Below are 18,078 nucleotides of genomic sequence, written 5' to 3' on the forward strand. Positions count from 1 at the left end.
CGTATTTACGTCAGCAAGTATTCATTTTTTTATCTATCAACACTTTAGTCGAAAAGAACCCAGAAAACTTTCTTAATTCACTTCTCTCAATCTGACACCACAATTAAGTTTTCAAGTTTTGAAATGAAATTTATTAATACATTTTGTCAGCGTCATTTTGTAATACGTGGGATCTACTTAATGAAACCTAATTTTAATAGCTTTAGTGTAATGACCTGCATCTACACACTGCTGAGGTTCGATCCATTCCTTACAAGAATAGAGATGATCGGCTGGCTATTAGTCAGGCAACACCCAAATTGTTACTACTCTGAAGCTACTGCAGTATACTTCGCAATAGTAACGCTTAAACACAAATACACAGTTGTTAGCTGCATCGTGTATCAGTAAATATGTATAGAGATTGTGAAATGCTGTAAAGTATTTTATTAATAATTCCTTTTCACTTTTATTTTCTCAAGTCACTGAGAGGAAATTATTAATTTTTTTACAATAAATACAAAAATAATACATTCATCCTTAAGTAAATAAAATAAACGTACATGAAATTAATAATTCCATCTTACTGAGAAGAGAAAACTGAAAACTAAGTGAGCTATAATGGACAGTACCACAAGTTGCACTTGAGCCGTTTTCCGAAATTTCTTAACATTTGTCACATTTAAGTATCAGGATTACGTTCAGGGAAGATGAAACTGACATTTCGCAGTGACTTGCTACTTATACTTTAATGACTTTGTGTCGATTTTTTGATTAAATCCTTTACTGGCATTCAGTATTCAGTAACAAGGTGTTGTTTCTCCTCTTCTCTGCAACTGGTGAATATCTGTAACATTTGTGAAGTATCAGTATTATATTCAACAACGTCTAAACCCCACATTAAGGGAGATATTTCGAAGTGCCTCAGTAATTATGCATTAAAGATGTTTGGTTCAAATTCTTAGTGAATTCCTTTCCTTTTAGTCATTATTAATCTGTAATGTGCTGTTTTTCCTCTCCTCTGCAATCAGTGAATGTCTGTAACAGGAAACATAAATAATACATACATATATATTAAGAGGTAAGTAATGAAATGTTAGCCTACCCCTAAAATACTTTACAGCATATATAAACATATGTTGGAGGGAAAATTGCATTCAATAGCAGCTGAAGCACGTGGGACATTCCTTATATTCAAGAAAGGATATAGAACTAACTGAGAAAATTATCGAAGAATAAGGTTACTGAATAAAACAGCAAGGTATACTAAAAAATCATTACAAAAGAATGAGCAAAACTGCTGTAGTCAACTTAACAGAAGAGGAAGCAAGATTCAGTGGACGAAAGTGCTAACATAACAATCTTGAATCAAACTGTAGAAAAACATACAGACCAGAGTAAGGAAATATATTCTCCTTAGATTTCATTAAACCGTTTGATCGAGATCTAGACAACAGAGGTATCTCTGACAGTTTAAGGGAAGTCATAAAGTGCATATATGAATAGTCGCTTGTATCTGTTGTAGGGAAGAGTATTCAAAATAGCTTTAGAGAGCATCGGGGATAAAGGTGCAGCTAATCCCTTTACTTTGCCCAAAAAATCAATTCTATAGTCTTACTATACTATTTGATAACTAATTGGTAACTATTACTGACACTGGGAATAATCTGGGAAGAGAAGCATGTCAACAGTAAAGAGAGTTCGCTTCATGCAACCAGAAGTTACCTGGTAAGAAACAAAGACAATTGCAGTTTACGTAAAAAAGTAAATTTTGTCATGCATTGTAATACATGGGAAGTAGTAGAACAAGTAACAAATAATAAGTGCTTCGCGTGCAATAAGTCACACGATGACGGAATTGAGTTTGGAAATTAATATCGAGAAACTGAGGTTAATGAATGGCAGCAATAACGTATGGGAACAAAAGCTGGTTAAAAAATAAATAAGATGATGCACTAAGAAGCCAAAGTGCACAAATTAAATTCCTGAGATGTGCCGTAGGACGCACATTTTCGTACAAGAAGTTCAGAAATAAGAGCAGAGTTACGATTAATAACATGAAATGAAAAATTAGAAGAAGGCTGAAGCGAATATGAGAAGCACTTCGGTAGGACGGAAGACAGACGCACAAAAAATACTACATTTATATTATGCAATACAAAGAAGCAACATGGGGAAACCCCAAACGAGGTTAAAAGACAGACTAGTCTCAGTAAGTAGGCCAAACAGGTGATGTCTAATATGTATAGAAGAACATAACGATGACGACACCGTAGGTGTAAATAATAATAAGCCGTGAATTACAGTTCTCTTGTTCCTTTGCTTTCCCGGTCTTATCAAGATTTTGAAATAATTCTTGCAGGGAGGATCGTCCTCTATTAGTGTTTCGAAATTGTATAAAGGGTTTTTCCATACCGTTAGAAGAGTTTTTGAAGCAAGATATTCATGTTAGTACTTACCTCTTGTGGCATATCATATTGTGTCAGGAAATGGCATGAGTGGCACGTTCTCTCTCCAGAATGCCATGCGCTCGCCATATGGGTCGTGTGCGATCGAGAAGTTGGCCTGCATCAGCAGGTACCTGTGGCTGGCTAGGTCGTACGGCTGCCACACCACGGGATCCGCCTCAGGAGTAGGATTGCTGTTGAGACACACAGTACATGCATTATCCTTTACGTCTTCTAGAGATCCTCATAAGAAAACGTGAACAGCAAGACTAAAAGTTACTTATTTATTACGTGATGAAGGAAGTTCAAAATAGAGCATGGTTAATTCACTGATATTCAGTTATATAAGCATTCCAGAAAAAATATCAGTAACCTTGAGGAGAACTGGCGGCTGTTCGAAGTAACATCAACTCTATAATTGAGAATGGCTTCAGTTCCGCAATACCGAGAGGAATTAATTTTTTTTATCTTTATTGTAATTTCATGCCTCAGCTAAGGCGGGCCCGTAGCGGCCTACATACGCCACTCTTCGGCCAAAAGACACAACATAAATACATGGAAGGCATAGAAAACAGAAAAAAAACATGATAAACACAAGATGAACACTGCACAAGGGGTCAGACGTCGTTCGATGGAAGACACTGTGATGAAGGGTGTCACCACTTGAAAACAGATGAAGACGTCCAGGTGGAGACACGAATGTAGGAGAAAACACTGATGAAGACACTGTACACAAACAGAGAGACACTGGCGCACGGAAAACACTGGCGACGATCATCGGCGAAGCACTCACACTGACGAAAGGGGGGGGGGGGGGGGCTGCCTCCAGGTCAAAGGGAGAGGTAGGAGTGCGGGAAGGTGGGGTGGAGCCAGTGGGAGAAAGAAGGGAGAGAGGGGGGGAGAGTGGGGGGATGGAAGCCTGGGGAGAAGGGTGGAAGCGAGAGACGTGGGAGAGAGGAGGGGGGAAGGAAGGTGAGGAGGGAGAGTGGGAGCCCTCCAGGAAAAAAGGGAGGAGAGAGTCAGAGCTGGTACAAGGGGTAAATGGACCGGACAAGGACATCATCGGTGAGGGGGTTGGCAGAAGCCACCTTGGTATGGATGGTGTGAAGACGGAGAGCAGGTGGGATGCAAGAATATAGACATGGCAGTGGGCAGGGTTGGGCGAGGATGGGAGAGACAGGTAGGTGTGGAGGATTGAGCTTGTGGGAGATGTAAATGATCTGTATCTGTTCAACGAAAAGGAGAAGGTGCGAGAACATAATCAAGTCATATAGGATCCACATGGGGAATGGGAGACAAATGCGGTAGGCAAGGTAGAGCACAAGTCGTTCAAGGAATTGGAGGGACTTATAGTAGGTGGGAGGAGCGGGGATCCAGGCGGGATGGGCATAGCAGAGAACAGGGCGAATGAGGGATTTGTAAGTGTGTAGGATGGTGGAGGGGTCGACCCCATTTGCGGCCAGAAAGGAGTTTGAGGAGGCGGAGTCGCAAATGTGCCTTAGCTTGGATCGTCAGAAGATGGGGGTTCCAGGAAAGGCGATGGCCAAGGGTCACACCAAGGTACTTGAGGGTTGGGGTGAGGTGAATGGGATGGCCATAGATGGTGATATAAAAATCAAGGAGGTTGAAGGTAGGGGCGGTTTTGCCTTTAATGACTGTCTGGGTTTTGGAAGGATTGACCTTGAGCAGCCACTGGTTACACCAAGTGGTGAACCAGTCAACATGGGATTGGAGAAGATGCTGTGAGCGTTGCAGGGTGGGGACGAGGGCAAGGAAGGCAGCGTCATCAGCGTACTGGAAGAGGTGAATGGGAGGTGAAGGTGGTGGCATGTCCGCTGTATACAACAGGTACAGAAAAGGGGAGAGGATAGAACCTTGGAGCACACCAGCAGAGGGGTAGAAGGTGTAGGAATCTGTGTTATGGATGGTGACATAGGAAGGATGGTGGGAAAGAATGGAGGAAATCAGATGGCCATAGTTAACAGGAAGGGCAAAGGTTTGGAGTTTCAAGAGGAGACCGGAATCCCATACATGATTCAAGGTCAAGGGAGAGGAAGATGGCGGAGCAACAGGAGTTGAGTTGTTTGGTTAGGAGGTGAGAGAGAGGTGGAGGAGAAGGTCATCGGCAGAGAAGGACGGCTGAAAGTGGGAAGGAGGCGGTGCTGGAGGAGATGCTGCTGGATGTGTCAGGTGACAATGGATTCCAGGACCGTGCTGAAGACTGAGGTAAGACTGATGGGATGGTAGGAAGAGACAGTGGATGGAGGTTTGTCAGGTTTGAGGAACATCAGGATCTGGGAGGTTTTCCACAAGTTGTGGTAGAAGTCGGTGGACAAGACCACATTATAACGTCGGTCCCGGGTGGACAGGAAGGAGGTGGGAGCTTCACAGAGATGATGATAGGTAACACTGTCATGACCGGGAGTGGTGTTGCATTTGGTGTGGAGTCTAGATGTGATCATGAGTAGTGATCGGGGCATTGAGTTCGGTGTGTGTAACGTTGTCCAAGTACTGTAAGCCAGGAGTGAGTGGAGGGGCAGAGGTGTCAGCTCAATCACGGACATCATGGAAGAAGGAGTAATCGAACTGGGGATCGTCAGGGATGGTAAAGACATCAGAGAGGGAAGAAGCAAAGTGGTTGGCCTTATTAAAGTTATCAGGAAAGGGGTGGTCATCATGAAGGATCCAGTAAGGCGGTGGAAGGCTGACCAGTACATAGAGGTGTTGCATAAGACGGGTGCATGTCTGTTGCCAGTCCCAGTATTTGTTGGCCACAAGCAAGTTTCGGACATGTCATTGGAGCTGCCGGTGGCGTCGTAGTGTGTCCAGGTCACGCGTGTGAAGGAAGCCATGGTAGAGGTGGTGGGATTCACAGAGGAGGAGTATGGCCTGTGGGGATAAAATGGGATGGTGTGGGTGGATGGCGACAATAGGGATGCCTCAGACAAGGTCTGGTGGAGAAAGGAGGTGGCATGTGTAATGTCATCAGGGTGGTGGTAGATGAGGGGGTGGCTTTTGATCTGAGTAGTGAGGGTAGCGCGGTACGCATTCCAGTCGGCACAGGAATAGTCATGGACATATTTCCGGGGAGGGACGAAGTGAGGGTCAGGACAGGGGTGATGACTGTCTGATACTGTGAGCAGGACATTGAGATGATCGCTGCCAATAGGGTCGAGGACGCCACCATCATGAGGCCAAGGAAGTTAGGGGAGTCCAGGATGACATAGGGAGTGGTATTGGATTCAGGGTGGGTGTGATGGGGAATGGGAAAGAGGTCACCTTGGAGGGTGGAGAGGAATTGATGCCACCGCCATAGCTGGGTAGTGGAACAACTGTGGATGTTCAGGTTGGCGGCAATCACGTAGCAGGAGAAGCTACGCTCGATATGGGAAAGGAGGTCGAAAGGAATAGGGGCAGACATAGATGGTGGTGCAGGTAAAGGTAAGGCCAGGGAAGAAGAGACTGAGGGTCAGGTGTTCTGTGGGGTCAGGAAGGAGGGGTTGGAGACGAACCGGGGTCTGGCGGTGGTGTCTAATGACTACCTTGCCACGTGCTATCGGGAGGGCATTATGAGAGCGGTGGAGGAGGTAAGGCAACATGTATACAGGATGTTGGGCTGGACGAGGGTTTCATTCAGGAGGATGGCATCCACACACTGGGTCATGAGGGTATGCAGAAGGAGGTTCTTGTTAATGGGAAGGGAGCGGATGTTGTTGAACAAGATATGGTGCTGTCGCGCCATGGTGGGATTTAAACGAGGATGTCAAGGCGGGATAAAGTAAAGTGGGTGAGCTTATGGGAGTAGGTGGTGAAGGTGTTGAGGTGAAAGATGGAACAGGCAGCGAGAGAGATCCGTTGGAGGGTATGGCAACGCTGAAAGTGGTGGATATTTTGAAGGACAATGGTGATGAATCTGATGATATCCTCAGCTGTGGGGAGGGGGTGAAAGTAGTTACCAGGAGGAATGGGACAGGCAGGCACAGTGAGTTCGGGAGAGATGGAAGGAGGCCCGGGCCTTACCTTTTTTGGAAGTCAGTGGGGCGAGGAAGGCTACAGATGTTGCAGGTGGAGGGGGGAGGGGGTTCAAGGTTAGGACACTGCCAGAGAAAATGTGCCTGTTTGCAGTGAGGGCAGACAGGGGCCTCGCGACACTCAGATGGTAGGTACACATTGTACTGGAGGCACCTCTGGCAGCAAACGGACTCGGGAGGGAAACGGGAAGGGTCGAATTTGTAACGGCGGTTGAAAAACAGGGCGCCCTCTTTGAAGAGAGGTCGATGGAGGGAGCGGACTCTGAGAATTAAAAAAATGGTTCGAATGTCTCGGATCACTATGAGACTTAACATCTGAGGTCATCAGTCCCCTAGAACTTAGAACTACTTAAACCTAACTAACCTAAGGACATCACACACATCCATGCCCGCGGCAGGATTCGAACCTGCGACCGTAGCGGTCACGCGGTTCCAGACTGTAGCGCCTAGAACCGCTGGGCCGTTCCAGCTGGCCTCTGAGAATACATGAAGAAGGTAGGGGTGGTAGAATTATGGATGCGGCGAGCCACACGGATTTCAAGGTTGGGATGGGCGTTAAGCTCTGCCAACACCCCCTCCTCCTTGATCACTTGGCTAAGCCGAGTGATCACGGCGGTGAGGGTCGGCGAGTGGCACATGGGTTGAAGTTTACGAGAGGAGGGGATGGATGGAGCAGGGGTGAGGGAGGTATTGGGGCCGAAGTGGATACGGGAAATCACGAGAGGAATTAAGAGTTCTCTAGTATGCTATATCCAGCTGAAACCACTCACTAAAGATGAGATTCCGTTGAATAACCTAACTGCTACGTTTCGTCTACTGTTCGAAATAGTCGCAGACCATTAGGATGGGACTGAACCTGTGTAATTTGGACGGCCATTGCGGCTAAAATCTTAACTATTCTTCAAACCAGAATCGTGTGCAAGCAGCTCTGTGAACACACTAACGGCATCTTCGAACGCGGGAGTGTCCACAGCATACGCATCATCAAGATCTAGAACACAGGGCCACACCGGGTCACTACTAATGCTATAATAAACGTTGTCGTTCACCTTAACATTACCTTCAATACGTTGACTCTAGTGATGGTACGAGAATCACCCACAAATCATTACAGGACCACCTACGACCATAACTACTCTAGCGTACTCTCGCGTACACCGTGCGTTATAGCTGTCACCACGTCGTTGATGCTGGTTCAGACTGAACTGAATTCATCGACAGTGGCAATTTCTATTAGTAATATTTAAAAAATAGCCATAGGTTGCATAATAGACGTTATTAACTAAGGAAAAACTTGTACGTTTGTATAGGGCATCTTCAGGTTATGTTAAAAAATCAGAAATTTTCCGCCAAGAAGCATTCGTCACGGAGGCAAGCTACTAAATAAAACTTGTCGATAGGCAGCTTCATGAAGACGCTATTATGTCGGTCTTGGTCTGCGAGAGGTTATTTCATTCGGTATCATACCTCCGCACGGATGCTTTTTGGAAGAAAATTTCTGACCTTTCAATATAACATGATGACGCGCTATTCGGGCCATACGCGTTGTACTCTAGTTAATAAGGAATATTTTACATTTACGACTGTTTTTAAGCAGTAGCAATATGGCGTCGGTTCACCACCACACCAAGATGGAATTTCTAATTCCAATCGGCTCTCAAGCCAAGCGCCAGTGAAAAAGTAACACTCGTCTTTTTACAGTGGATAGTCTCATGTTAACAAACCTAAATGTTTGTAAAATCTTCTCTGAATCCCACCATTAGAGTTTACGTTATATTGTAAGACTGTTTCTTCATTTCATCAGTTTTCAACCAGAAGAATTCAGTTTTAGCTGTACCGATATATTCCTGTTTTCCATGGAGTGAAAAGGACTTTCCTGAGTTATTGAAACACACTGTGTTACTAAATCGTAAGGTCGCAAATTAGCGAAGTACAACAAGTAGCTGGCGTTTATAAACACATTTTTCTCAATATAACTGATAAGAAATACATCTCGGCAAACAGCTAGCTGCATTACATTAGAAGAAAGAACACCATCGAGAAAGATGTGAGACAGTAGATCTGCCATTTAAGTCAGTGCGCTGGTATCCATCTCACTGTGACAAGCATATCCGTAGCGTTTATCGACCTTGTAAAGTCGATAATGTTACGTAGGGTGTTTAAAAATTTCACCGTGTAACTTGAAAGGTATATAGAGTGTTTTAAGGAACAAAACGAGGTCAGGAGAGTGTGTTCGGAAACGTCATCCGACACCCCACGTCAAAGTACTTATGTCCGTGTATGCATATATAGGGTGATTCCTAGATGATGCTACGTATTTCAGAGACTATGGAGAAGGATCAATTTGACGTAATGGGCCCTGGTCTGGACACGACCGAGTCGAAAATTACAAGCCACAATCTTTGTGGCAACTCGCAGCGTAATACATGTACTGGTACCGTTGTTGCCAAGATTGTAGGGTAAGAAACTTCGAGAAGTGACAGTATGGACCAAAACAAGGTTAGAAAATCTAAGAAGGTGAACTTACGTTCCATTCTTTAAGAGCTATGAGCATTTGCTCAGTAGGGGAGATGCTTTTCACTACAGCGAAGATGATTAAGTGCTTACAACTCCTCAGATATGCGTTGTAGAGCCCATGTTTACTATACATTTGTTCTTGTTTTCGTCCGTATTACCACCTCTGACGGTTATCTACCATAAATTCTTAGCAGAAACAGTGTCGGTACACGCATTCCTCTGGCAGGGGTATTAAACAGATTTTCGTTTATAACTTTCCATTCCTTCGTTCCCGAACCAGGGTCCCATACCTCAAACTGATACGTTTATCCTTCTCCGTAACCTCATCACGGAATCACCCTATTTGTACTTACGTTTAAGATACGTGGCGGTAAAAGTACGTATGGCATGAGTACACATCAAGTTTTCAGTCCCGACGTACACATACATGCACATCAGGGATTTGTAGTGTCATCCTGCCAAGTGTTTCCCCGAATTGAGACCTGATATGTGCGACTGTGCACGTCATGCGGTTTCCGTTTTTGCCACTAGGTGGCGTGGAAGTCAGTTTCAGCGTGTTTTCTCGAATTTTGAAACTTCAGATCTGAAGGATGGCGAGAAAAGTAAATTCAGTTTTAATATTCGTTTTTTAATTCTATTATCGTTTTTATCTTGTTTTTTACTCCAAACAAGACATCAAGGAAGTGATATGTGCATGCAATTAAAACGATTGTTTCGTAGTTTTACAAACATCGACTGTTGAATTTGAAGTACACACTCATGTACATCAGGTCTTAGCTCACAGAATATAATGGTACTAACGCTAAGACTGATCCCCCCCCCCCACCTGGTAGTTTTATTCTTCGTCGTGTGCTCCAAGTGGATTTTAAGTGTGTTGTTTCGGAGTGTTTTTAATACTGTGGCCAACTTTTAACCTGTGCATGCACATTCAGTGTCTTCTCTGTGTTTTAAGACTGGCCAACTGTGTTTTTTAACTTTCTGGTGACTTTTTTAACCGTCCCCCATGAACGTCTACATGTCAGTGTATTTTTACCTCCATTTTCTCCCCTTACTCTGTTTTATGTTCCTCTTTTTTATCTCCTTATGTATGTATCATTTTATTCTTGTTTTCGTTGCCGTGTCACTCGGCTGAAGAGCGGCGGATTGTGCTGCTGACAGCCCTCCCCTGCCCATATGGGGCAGGGGAATGAAATCACAATAAATAAATAAAAATATGACTGATCCCCTTGAGAAATCGTAATTTAAAATGTAATTTGAATTAAAACCTGAAAATTTAGCTACTTATACTGTGGACGAGGAGCAAAGTCGTTGTTGGTGTAATAGGTAGCGTGCTGTCTTTGTGACGTAGGTTTTGGGTTTTAGCTTTGCTAAAATCTCCTAAGATTTTTATTTTTGTTATTAGGTTCAGTTTCATTTCTTTATTCAGTTACTTCAACAGTTACCTTCACTTCATTTAATTTTCGCTTCTCAGTTCTGACAGACGATGAAATTATAAAACTAGTTGAGACGAGTGACTTGAGTTCCTTGTCAGACGAAGATGAGGATTCTGTTCATGAACTTCAAACTCCACCTGAAAGAATTGGTGTGCTTGAAACTGAAGAATGCAATGTGGATCTTACTCCTGAGACACCTGTGTCTGACAATGACGCACACACTGTCGTCTACTAAGGTGAGGCTATCTAAGTAGGCAGCATATTGGTGTAGTTCTGTGTGTCATCTGACACGATTTAGGTCAGTATTTTTCAGTGGCACTCAAAAATGGTTCAAATGGCTCTCAGCTCTATGGGACTTAACATCTGAGGTCATCAGTCCCCTAGAACATAGAACTACTTAAACCTAACTAACCTAAGGACATCACACACATCCGTGCCCGAGACAGGATTCGAACCTGCGACCGTGGCGGTCGCGCTGTTTCAGTCTGAAGCGCCTAGAACAGCTTGGCCACAAAGGCCGGCTCAGTGGTACTATTTGTTTGCAGAATGTGTAATCGACAACCTTCTGACGACAACTTTGGACATCAGACAGATGGTGAAATGAGAAATCTTTCACAGTTTTTCTTGGAGTACTTCGCTAAAAATTTCTAGAAAACTGTTGCAAGATAAACTAATGTATATTATTGCCGAAAGAAGTTAAAAATTCTTGATACAAATACTAATGAAATTTTGTACCTTGTCGGCATTGAGATACTGATGAGTACATTGAAATTGCCCCAGAATATGCAACTTGATATCCCCCTTGTATTATCAACCGCGACAAGAGATAACTACTACAAATTACGGAATAAGCTGCATTTCGTAAATAATTTGGAAGGTCATGACCCAAATGACAAACTCTGGAGGGTTAGACCAGTAAGTGATGCTTTTAGAATTAAACGTATTAGTTTACCCAGGTCTCAACACCAGTCTGTGTATGAACAGATGGTTCCATTCACGGGGAGGTGTATTATGCGGACTTATGAACCTTCCAGACCTTATCCACTAGGCCTCAAAAATTTTATTTTGGTGTGATCAAATGGACTTCTCCTTGATTTTTCTATATAGACTGGCAAAGGAACAATTCCTGCAAGCTATCAAAAAGAACTTGGCCGGCGAGCGGGTATACTCAAACTACCGGCTAGAACTGTACCCAATGATTAAAATCATGTAATTTACAGCGATAGATTTCCCACCAGTACAAAATCTGTTCATCTTTTACTAGATAATATATTTCAGACAGGAACTGTGATGGTCAATAGAATAAAAGAAGTAGCTCCTAAGTTCAAGAGAGATCAGGAGCTTTAGCGGGGACAATGGGCTGAATATGTAAGAGAGGGCCAAGAAGTTTTCGCCCTTAAATGGAAGGACAATAAATCCATAATTTTGTTTTACGTGCATAGGGAGCGAACCAGAGGGTACCTGAAAACGACGTTGTAATACAGAAAAAACAACGGTTAGACTCAACCAGCTATCATCAAAAGTCATAATCGCAATATGGGTGGCATTGATCTTTTTGATAGATACATGGCATACTACAGGTCAAACATCAGGACAAAAACGTGGACTGTCAGAGTATGCAACCACTTCACTGATTTAGCCATAATTAATTCATAGATTGTGTACAAAAGGTGTTGTCAAAAAGAAGGGATACCAAAAGAAAAGTGGATGTCTCTCACTAATTTCAGAATTCACTTGGCCCACGACTTGGTAAAGGCTTCAAAAATTGTAGAGTCACTGGAACTATCGAAAGAAACTTCTCCGAGTGTGACACAGGAATACGTCAGCAGTTCTGATAAAGATGAGCAGCATCAGCCCACAGAACGAAGTCTAATTGTAACAGCCAATTAGAGAAAGCAAATATGACAGGATTGACCACCTTCTTGAAGATAGTGTCGGTTACCAGTGTGAAAGTCACGTTCTCGCATAGTGTGTAAAAGGTGCAAAGTTTATTTGTGCGTATTAAAAACAATTGTTTTGCTAAATTCCATAAACATGAGAAGTAATGTGTTCATAAAATGTAATGTTTACTTAAAAACGAGAAGTAGGGTGTACATTTTTCATTGTAAATAAAATTATGAGAGTGCTATGAGATCGGCATTTTTTCTATGTCAAGACCCAATGTACACATATGTGTACATTCAGTTATTCAAACATTATATAAAATAAAATTTCAAAATTTGTTTTTTCGTAATACTTTGAGATCAACTGCACCAAAAAAACCAACTGAAATATTTCTCCATTCTTTCTTTATCTTCGGGACTGAAGGGGCTAAAGCAGAAGTTCACCATTATTCCATCAAGCAGCGCATGCGCCATCATGTCCTTAATTTTTTACTGGAAACTCATGGGAGTCGGGCGCTTACACATGGAGAAAACGCTGCAAGTCACTTTCGTAAGTTTCGATGTAGGATTTGAATAATTCGACTAAGAGTTAGGTGAACCTAGATGTATATAAAAATTAGATAAACTCATTACCGGATCTGGCGGCTGTAAGCTTCCATTGTCCATGACTTTAGTTGTGTGTTATCTGTAGATCGTCGACAATGAAAATAGTAAAATGGGGTAAAAGTATGCAGGTCTGTTGCGGTAGAAGTTCGCAGGGCATACTTTTATGCCATCAAGAAACTATTTGCGAAGTTTTTCGTTAGATACCTCATTGTTCACTTTAGAGAACTTAATTTTTCTATTTTGTAGTTTTTCTTTCGTTGGGTAATGGTTTTTTCAAACATACCTAACACTCAAACACACCCCGAAAATAAGCACGTCTTACATAGTGGTATTTTCTTTTCAGGAACCGACCGAGAACATGAACGCGACAGCTATTGGCAGAGCCCTTCTACCATGAAGCTCCTGGCTTTATTGAAAACGTGAGCGCGATACGGCAACCATCCAGAGCTATCCCGTTTTCAGAGACTTCCTTAAAAAGACGTCTTACATATCACGGAAATATTTCCATTGGAGGAAGAATAAGTAATAGTGCATTACTGCATTTCCCTCGATAAAAGATTTTTGGCTTTACTCTCACATTATTATGCTATTTACTTTCTGAATTCGCCGAAAAATAAACAGTTGCTAATTTTTTATTTCACATATTTATTCGTAATCCCTTCAGCTGGGTGTAAAATTACGCTCTGCGTACATTTTCCCCATGCCCATTTACTCAAAATTATTTTTCACGAAAACGTTTATTAGTCTTCTAATAATAATTGGATAGCACTGAAACTGTTACTCACTGTTACCAAGATGTCAAACTAGGTGTTGCATGCTGCCGTTCTTCATCTATATAAACGGTTTAAGCGACAATCTTACGCTGTTCGCAGATGTTGCTGTAGATTATCGCGTAGTAAACTTAGGACATCAAAACAAACTGCAAAACGATTTAGAAAAGGTATCTGTTTGGTGCGAAAATTGGCAGTTGAGCATAAAGAATGAGAAGTGTGAGGTCTTCCACATGAGTGCTAAAAGGAATCCGTTTAACTTCGGTTACATGATAACTAAAATCTGAAGGCCGGAAATTCAAATAAATATCTGGGAATTACAATTAGGAACAACTGATACTGGAAAGACCGCACAGAAAATGTTGTGGGGAAGGCGAACCAAAGACTGTGTTTTATTGGCAGAACACTTAGAAACAGCAATAGATGTACTAAAGAGACTGCGTAAACTACGTTTGTCCTCTTTTGGAGTACTGCTGCGCGGTGTGGTATCCTTATCAGATACGTTTAACAGAGTGCATCGAGAAAGTTCAAAGAAGGGCAACACCTTTTGTAGTATCGAAAAATACTGCAAAGAGTATCACTGATGTAATAAAGGATTTGAGGTGGACATTATTGGAACAAAGGTGTTTTTGTTGCGGCGGAATCTTCTTACGAAATGTCAATCAGCAATCTTCTCCTCCGAATGGAAAAAAAACTGTATTTGCGCTGAGTTACGTAAAGAGAAACGACTATCATAATAAAATAAGGGAAATCAGAACTCTCACGGAAATATAAAAGTGTTCGTTTTTTCCGTGCCCTGTCCAAGATTGGAATAACAGAGCATTATTGTCAAGAGGGTTTGATTAACCATCTGCCAGGCAAATTTGCAGAGTATCCATGTAGATATAGACTTAGATGTAGATGTAGTTGATGTAACATTCCTGCAAGTTTTTAAAAACGTTTTGTAAAACAGAAATGCATACTTTTATCCCCCCCTCCCCTCCATACTATACAGGAGCCAGTGCCCTGTAACTACGAAGCTGTGTTGCGTCGTTGGTTCAAATGGCTCTGAGCACTATGGAACTTAACTTCCGAGGTTATCAGTCCCCTAGAACTTAAACGTACTTTACCTAGGGATACCACACACATCCATGCCCGAGGCAGGATTCGAACCCGCGACCGTAGCGCCTAGAACTGCACGGCCACTCCGGCCGGCGTTGCGTCGTTGGATGACGTTTCCGGACACAGATTCCTATCCTCCTTTTCTCTTAATCCATCAAGTGGGACTGTAGCCGGTCAGGTTGTACTTGAATAACGGTGGAAAAACCAGCGGCTTTATTTGAATATAATGTCGTTTATTCTTTTTAAAACATGCTACCAGTTTGAGCTGTCGTCTGACCATGCTGGGCTTGTTACTGCCACAGAAGGTATGGAATGCAGTTAATACTGGCCCGCTGCATACAATTCTGTTCATTCACATGAAAACGGTTTTGGATAGAAAGTTATGTTCAGGGCCTGAGGATGACACCATGTGGTGTCGAAACTGGTTGCATATTTTAAAAAGAATAAACGACGTTAGATTCAAATACAACAGCTGGTTTGTCGTAACTGTTCAAGTACTATCTTCCTTCTGTTCCTCAAGACACCTTTTACAGACCATCTAAGTTTGCCGGTGTGATTTTGAAACACTGTGTATCCATCTTTCATTAGCAGCTTTAGGTAATTCATATTCCCCAGTATACGCACTCCACCCGTTCCTGCTACTACCAACTTACATTCCGTTGTGTACTACTGCGCTAGTAATAATTGAGAGCAGGCAGTAATGCGTCTGCGGTGGGAGTAGCCCACGACTTTAAATCGTAGCCTTCCCGGTACAGATTGTTGAAGCTATTAATTTCAACTTCAGCTGCAGCCTTGTATTCAGAAAATGTAAATTTATCAGATACTGCATTGCTGTAAATGTGCACTCTAATTTCGATGTTTTAAATTTTCGATATTCGCAGTTTCAGTCAGCGGAAATACCTACCCATATTTTGCGAAGTTCGTCCAAAGACGCAGCATGTTTCTGCGCACTTTGTCTTCTTCTGATTCTGGATCCAAGTTATACTCTGTATCTTTTCTCAAGAACAACATAGGCAACTCTCCTCCATGTGAAACTCCTGAAAGGAGAAAGAAAGAAATGACAGATGGAAAAGATTTGGTTATGTTAACATTGAAACCAGTATACTGAATATGGCAAGCAAGCCGTCGACTTTCTTGCAGTCAAAGAATGACACAAAGCCCGCCCGGCTGGCCGTGCGGTCTAACGCACGGCCTTGAAGGCAGGAAGGAGCGCCAGTTCCCAGAACGAATCCGCCCGGCGGCTTTGTGTCAAGGTCCGGTGAGCCGGCCAGTTTGTGGATGGTTCTTAGGCGGTTTTCCATCTGCCTCGGCGAATGCGGGCTGGTTCCCCTTATTCCGCCTCAGCTACAGTATGTCGGCGATTGCTGCGCAAACAAGTTCTCCACGTATGCGTACACCACCATTACCCTACCACGCAAACATAGGGGTTACACTCGTCTGGTGTGAGACGTTTCCTGGGGGGTCCACCGGGGGCCGAACCGCACAATAACCCTGGGTATCGGTGTGGGGCGGCGGAGGGGTGAAGTGGACTGCGGTAGTCGTCGGGGGGTTCCGGACCACTTACGTTGCGGCGGGGACGGAGCTCTCCGTCGTTTCCAGGTTCCCAGTTAACATAACATAACATGACACAAACATACACTAGGATTTAACATTTTTACCAAATTTCTTAGAATTAATGACACTCCTGTACATTTAATTCGACCTAGATTTGTTGCAGGTTACACTTGTTGTAAGGTAAATCCAGAACTGGTAATCAGAACCAAATATTCTTAATTAGGATCACCATTGCCACACTGACTGAAGAAAAACCATCTATACCTTGGGTTGGATCTTAAACAGATCTCTCACCCTTTCGTCGCTGAGAGTGAAACGTATTTAAAAAATGATTTCTGCTTTCGTAGCGGAAGTAAAACCTAGGCCACAGCTTTATTTTGAAAATTTAATTTAATACGTTGTATAAAGAGATTGTCTGAAGCACAAAGCTATGTAATTGGTTTACCACAATTCCTTTAACCCATATTACAAATAATGTAACGGTCCTTATCAAAGACAACAATAAAAAATGTTTTGCCACCTTTTGAAAAGGGAGATATGGCATGTAACTATAAAGCGATCCTAAATTTATGTCATGTGCTAATATACTGTATTTAATGACAGAGTATAACCGATAGTGAGTGCTCGGATGCACAAGCTTTACACATAAAAGTAATCACTTAGAGCTTCTTGGTGCTCTCCGTGAGTTCTTCCTCGAAATACGAGTGATGGGCAATGCAGAGGTCAGAAGAAGAGAACCATTGCTCACTGGAGAGAAAGCACAGTGAAAGCTTTATTACTGATACAGGGGAATCATCACCATCCGGTTTTTTAACCTAGAAAAACTCCTCCTTGAGAAAGATAACGGATTAGCTAACCTCTTCACAAGTGAACAACCAGCCTGAAGTCCTCAGAAGACTCGCCAGGGGGGGGATCCCATTTTGGATAAGCTGGGAGCCGTCAAGCTGTTATTGAAAACCGTGAGAGCACTTGTTAGATGAATTTACTGTTCGCAAATGAAATATTTTAGGGACTTTCACTGTCTTTAGCAGAATGTGGGCATGCAGGAGCAAGTAATCAAGGAGAGGAGAATTTCCCAGCCGTCAGTGAATAATATGATCGTAACGACAAAGTTTCAGCACTCGAAAGCACAAGGTGGAGAACATCTACATCATGGCTGGTGAGTCCTTTTCGGTGGAATTTTTCTGTGGAGACACCCAATGAGGATTGAGCATTCATTACGATTCTTTTGAGAGACTTCATGTTGGGTCTTCACCTCAAGACTTAATGGTTAGGACTTAACCTGCGCGGACCCATGGTTCTGAACCGATTCAGTGATGACTTTAGTCTACTCCATGTTGTTCTGATTCCCATTTCAGTCTTAACTGTAGCTGCAGCCTCGTATTCTGCCAATGTAAATTTATTAGACACTTCATTGCTATAAATGTGCACTCTAATTTCCATTAATTCAGTCAAGTTAGTCAAATCTCAGTGTCGCTGGCTTTCCGACTGTGGGCGTGACCCGTGACGTCAACGTAATGTTTCGGCTATAAATATTTTATCCGTCGGCTTTCCGATCGCAAAAGGAACCCGCAACATTGGGGAGGCTCTGCCGACTGTTTTACAGCAACACTATTCTCTTCACATTTAATCTAGGCTTAGGAGTGGTTGTGCGCGTAGTAGACGCACTTATATTTTTTATTTTTGACAGCTTTTCTTACTTTTTCCTTTTCTCTTTATACCAGATTACTGGAGAAAGTGATTACACGTCTTGAATT

General features: G+C 42.8%; 1 protein-coding gene across 1 annotated transcript in view; it reads right to left on the minus strand.

Annotated features, from left to right (window-relative positions):
* Positions 1-494: 494 nt before the first annotated feature.
* Positions 495-18,078, minus strand: part of LOC124789506 (cholinesterase-like) — a 185,407-nt gene continuing 167,823 nt past the window's right edge. The window contains exons 10-12 of the mRNA XM_047256891.1: positions 15,672-15,804; positions 2,439-2,620; positions 495-1,017 (exon numbers count right to left, since the gene is read on the minus strand). Of these exons, the coding sequence (XP_047112847.1) occupies positions 2,452-2,620; positions 15,672-15,804 (302 nt within the window). The 3' untranslated portion in view covers positions 495-1,017; positions 2,439-2,451. The remainder of the gene's footprint in view (positions 1,018-2,438; positions 2,621-15,671; positions 15,805-18,078) is intronic.

This window comes from Schistocerca piceifrons, chromosome 3 (assembly GCF_021461385.2).
Source record: "Schistocerca piceifrons isolate TAMUIC-IGC-003096 chromosome 3, iqSchPice1.1, whole genome shotgun sequence".
In the NCBI taxonomy this organism is placed as follows: Eukaryota; Metazoa; Arthropoda; class Insecta; order Orthoptera; family Acrididae; genus Schistocerca; species Schistocerca piceifrons.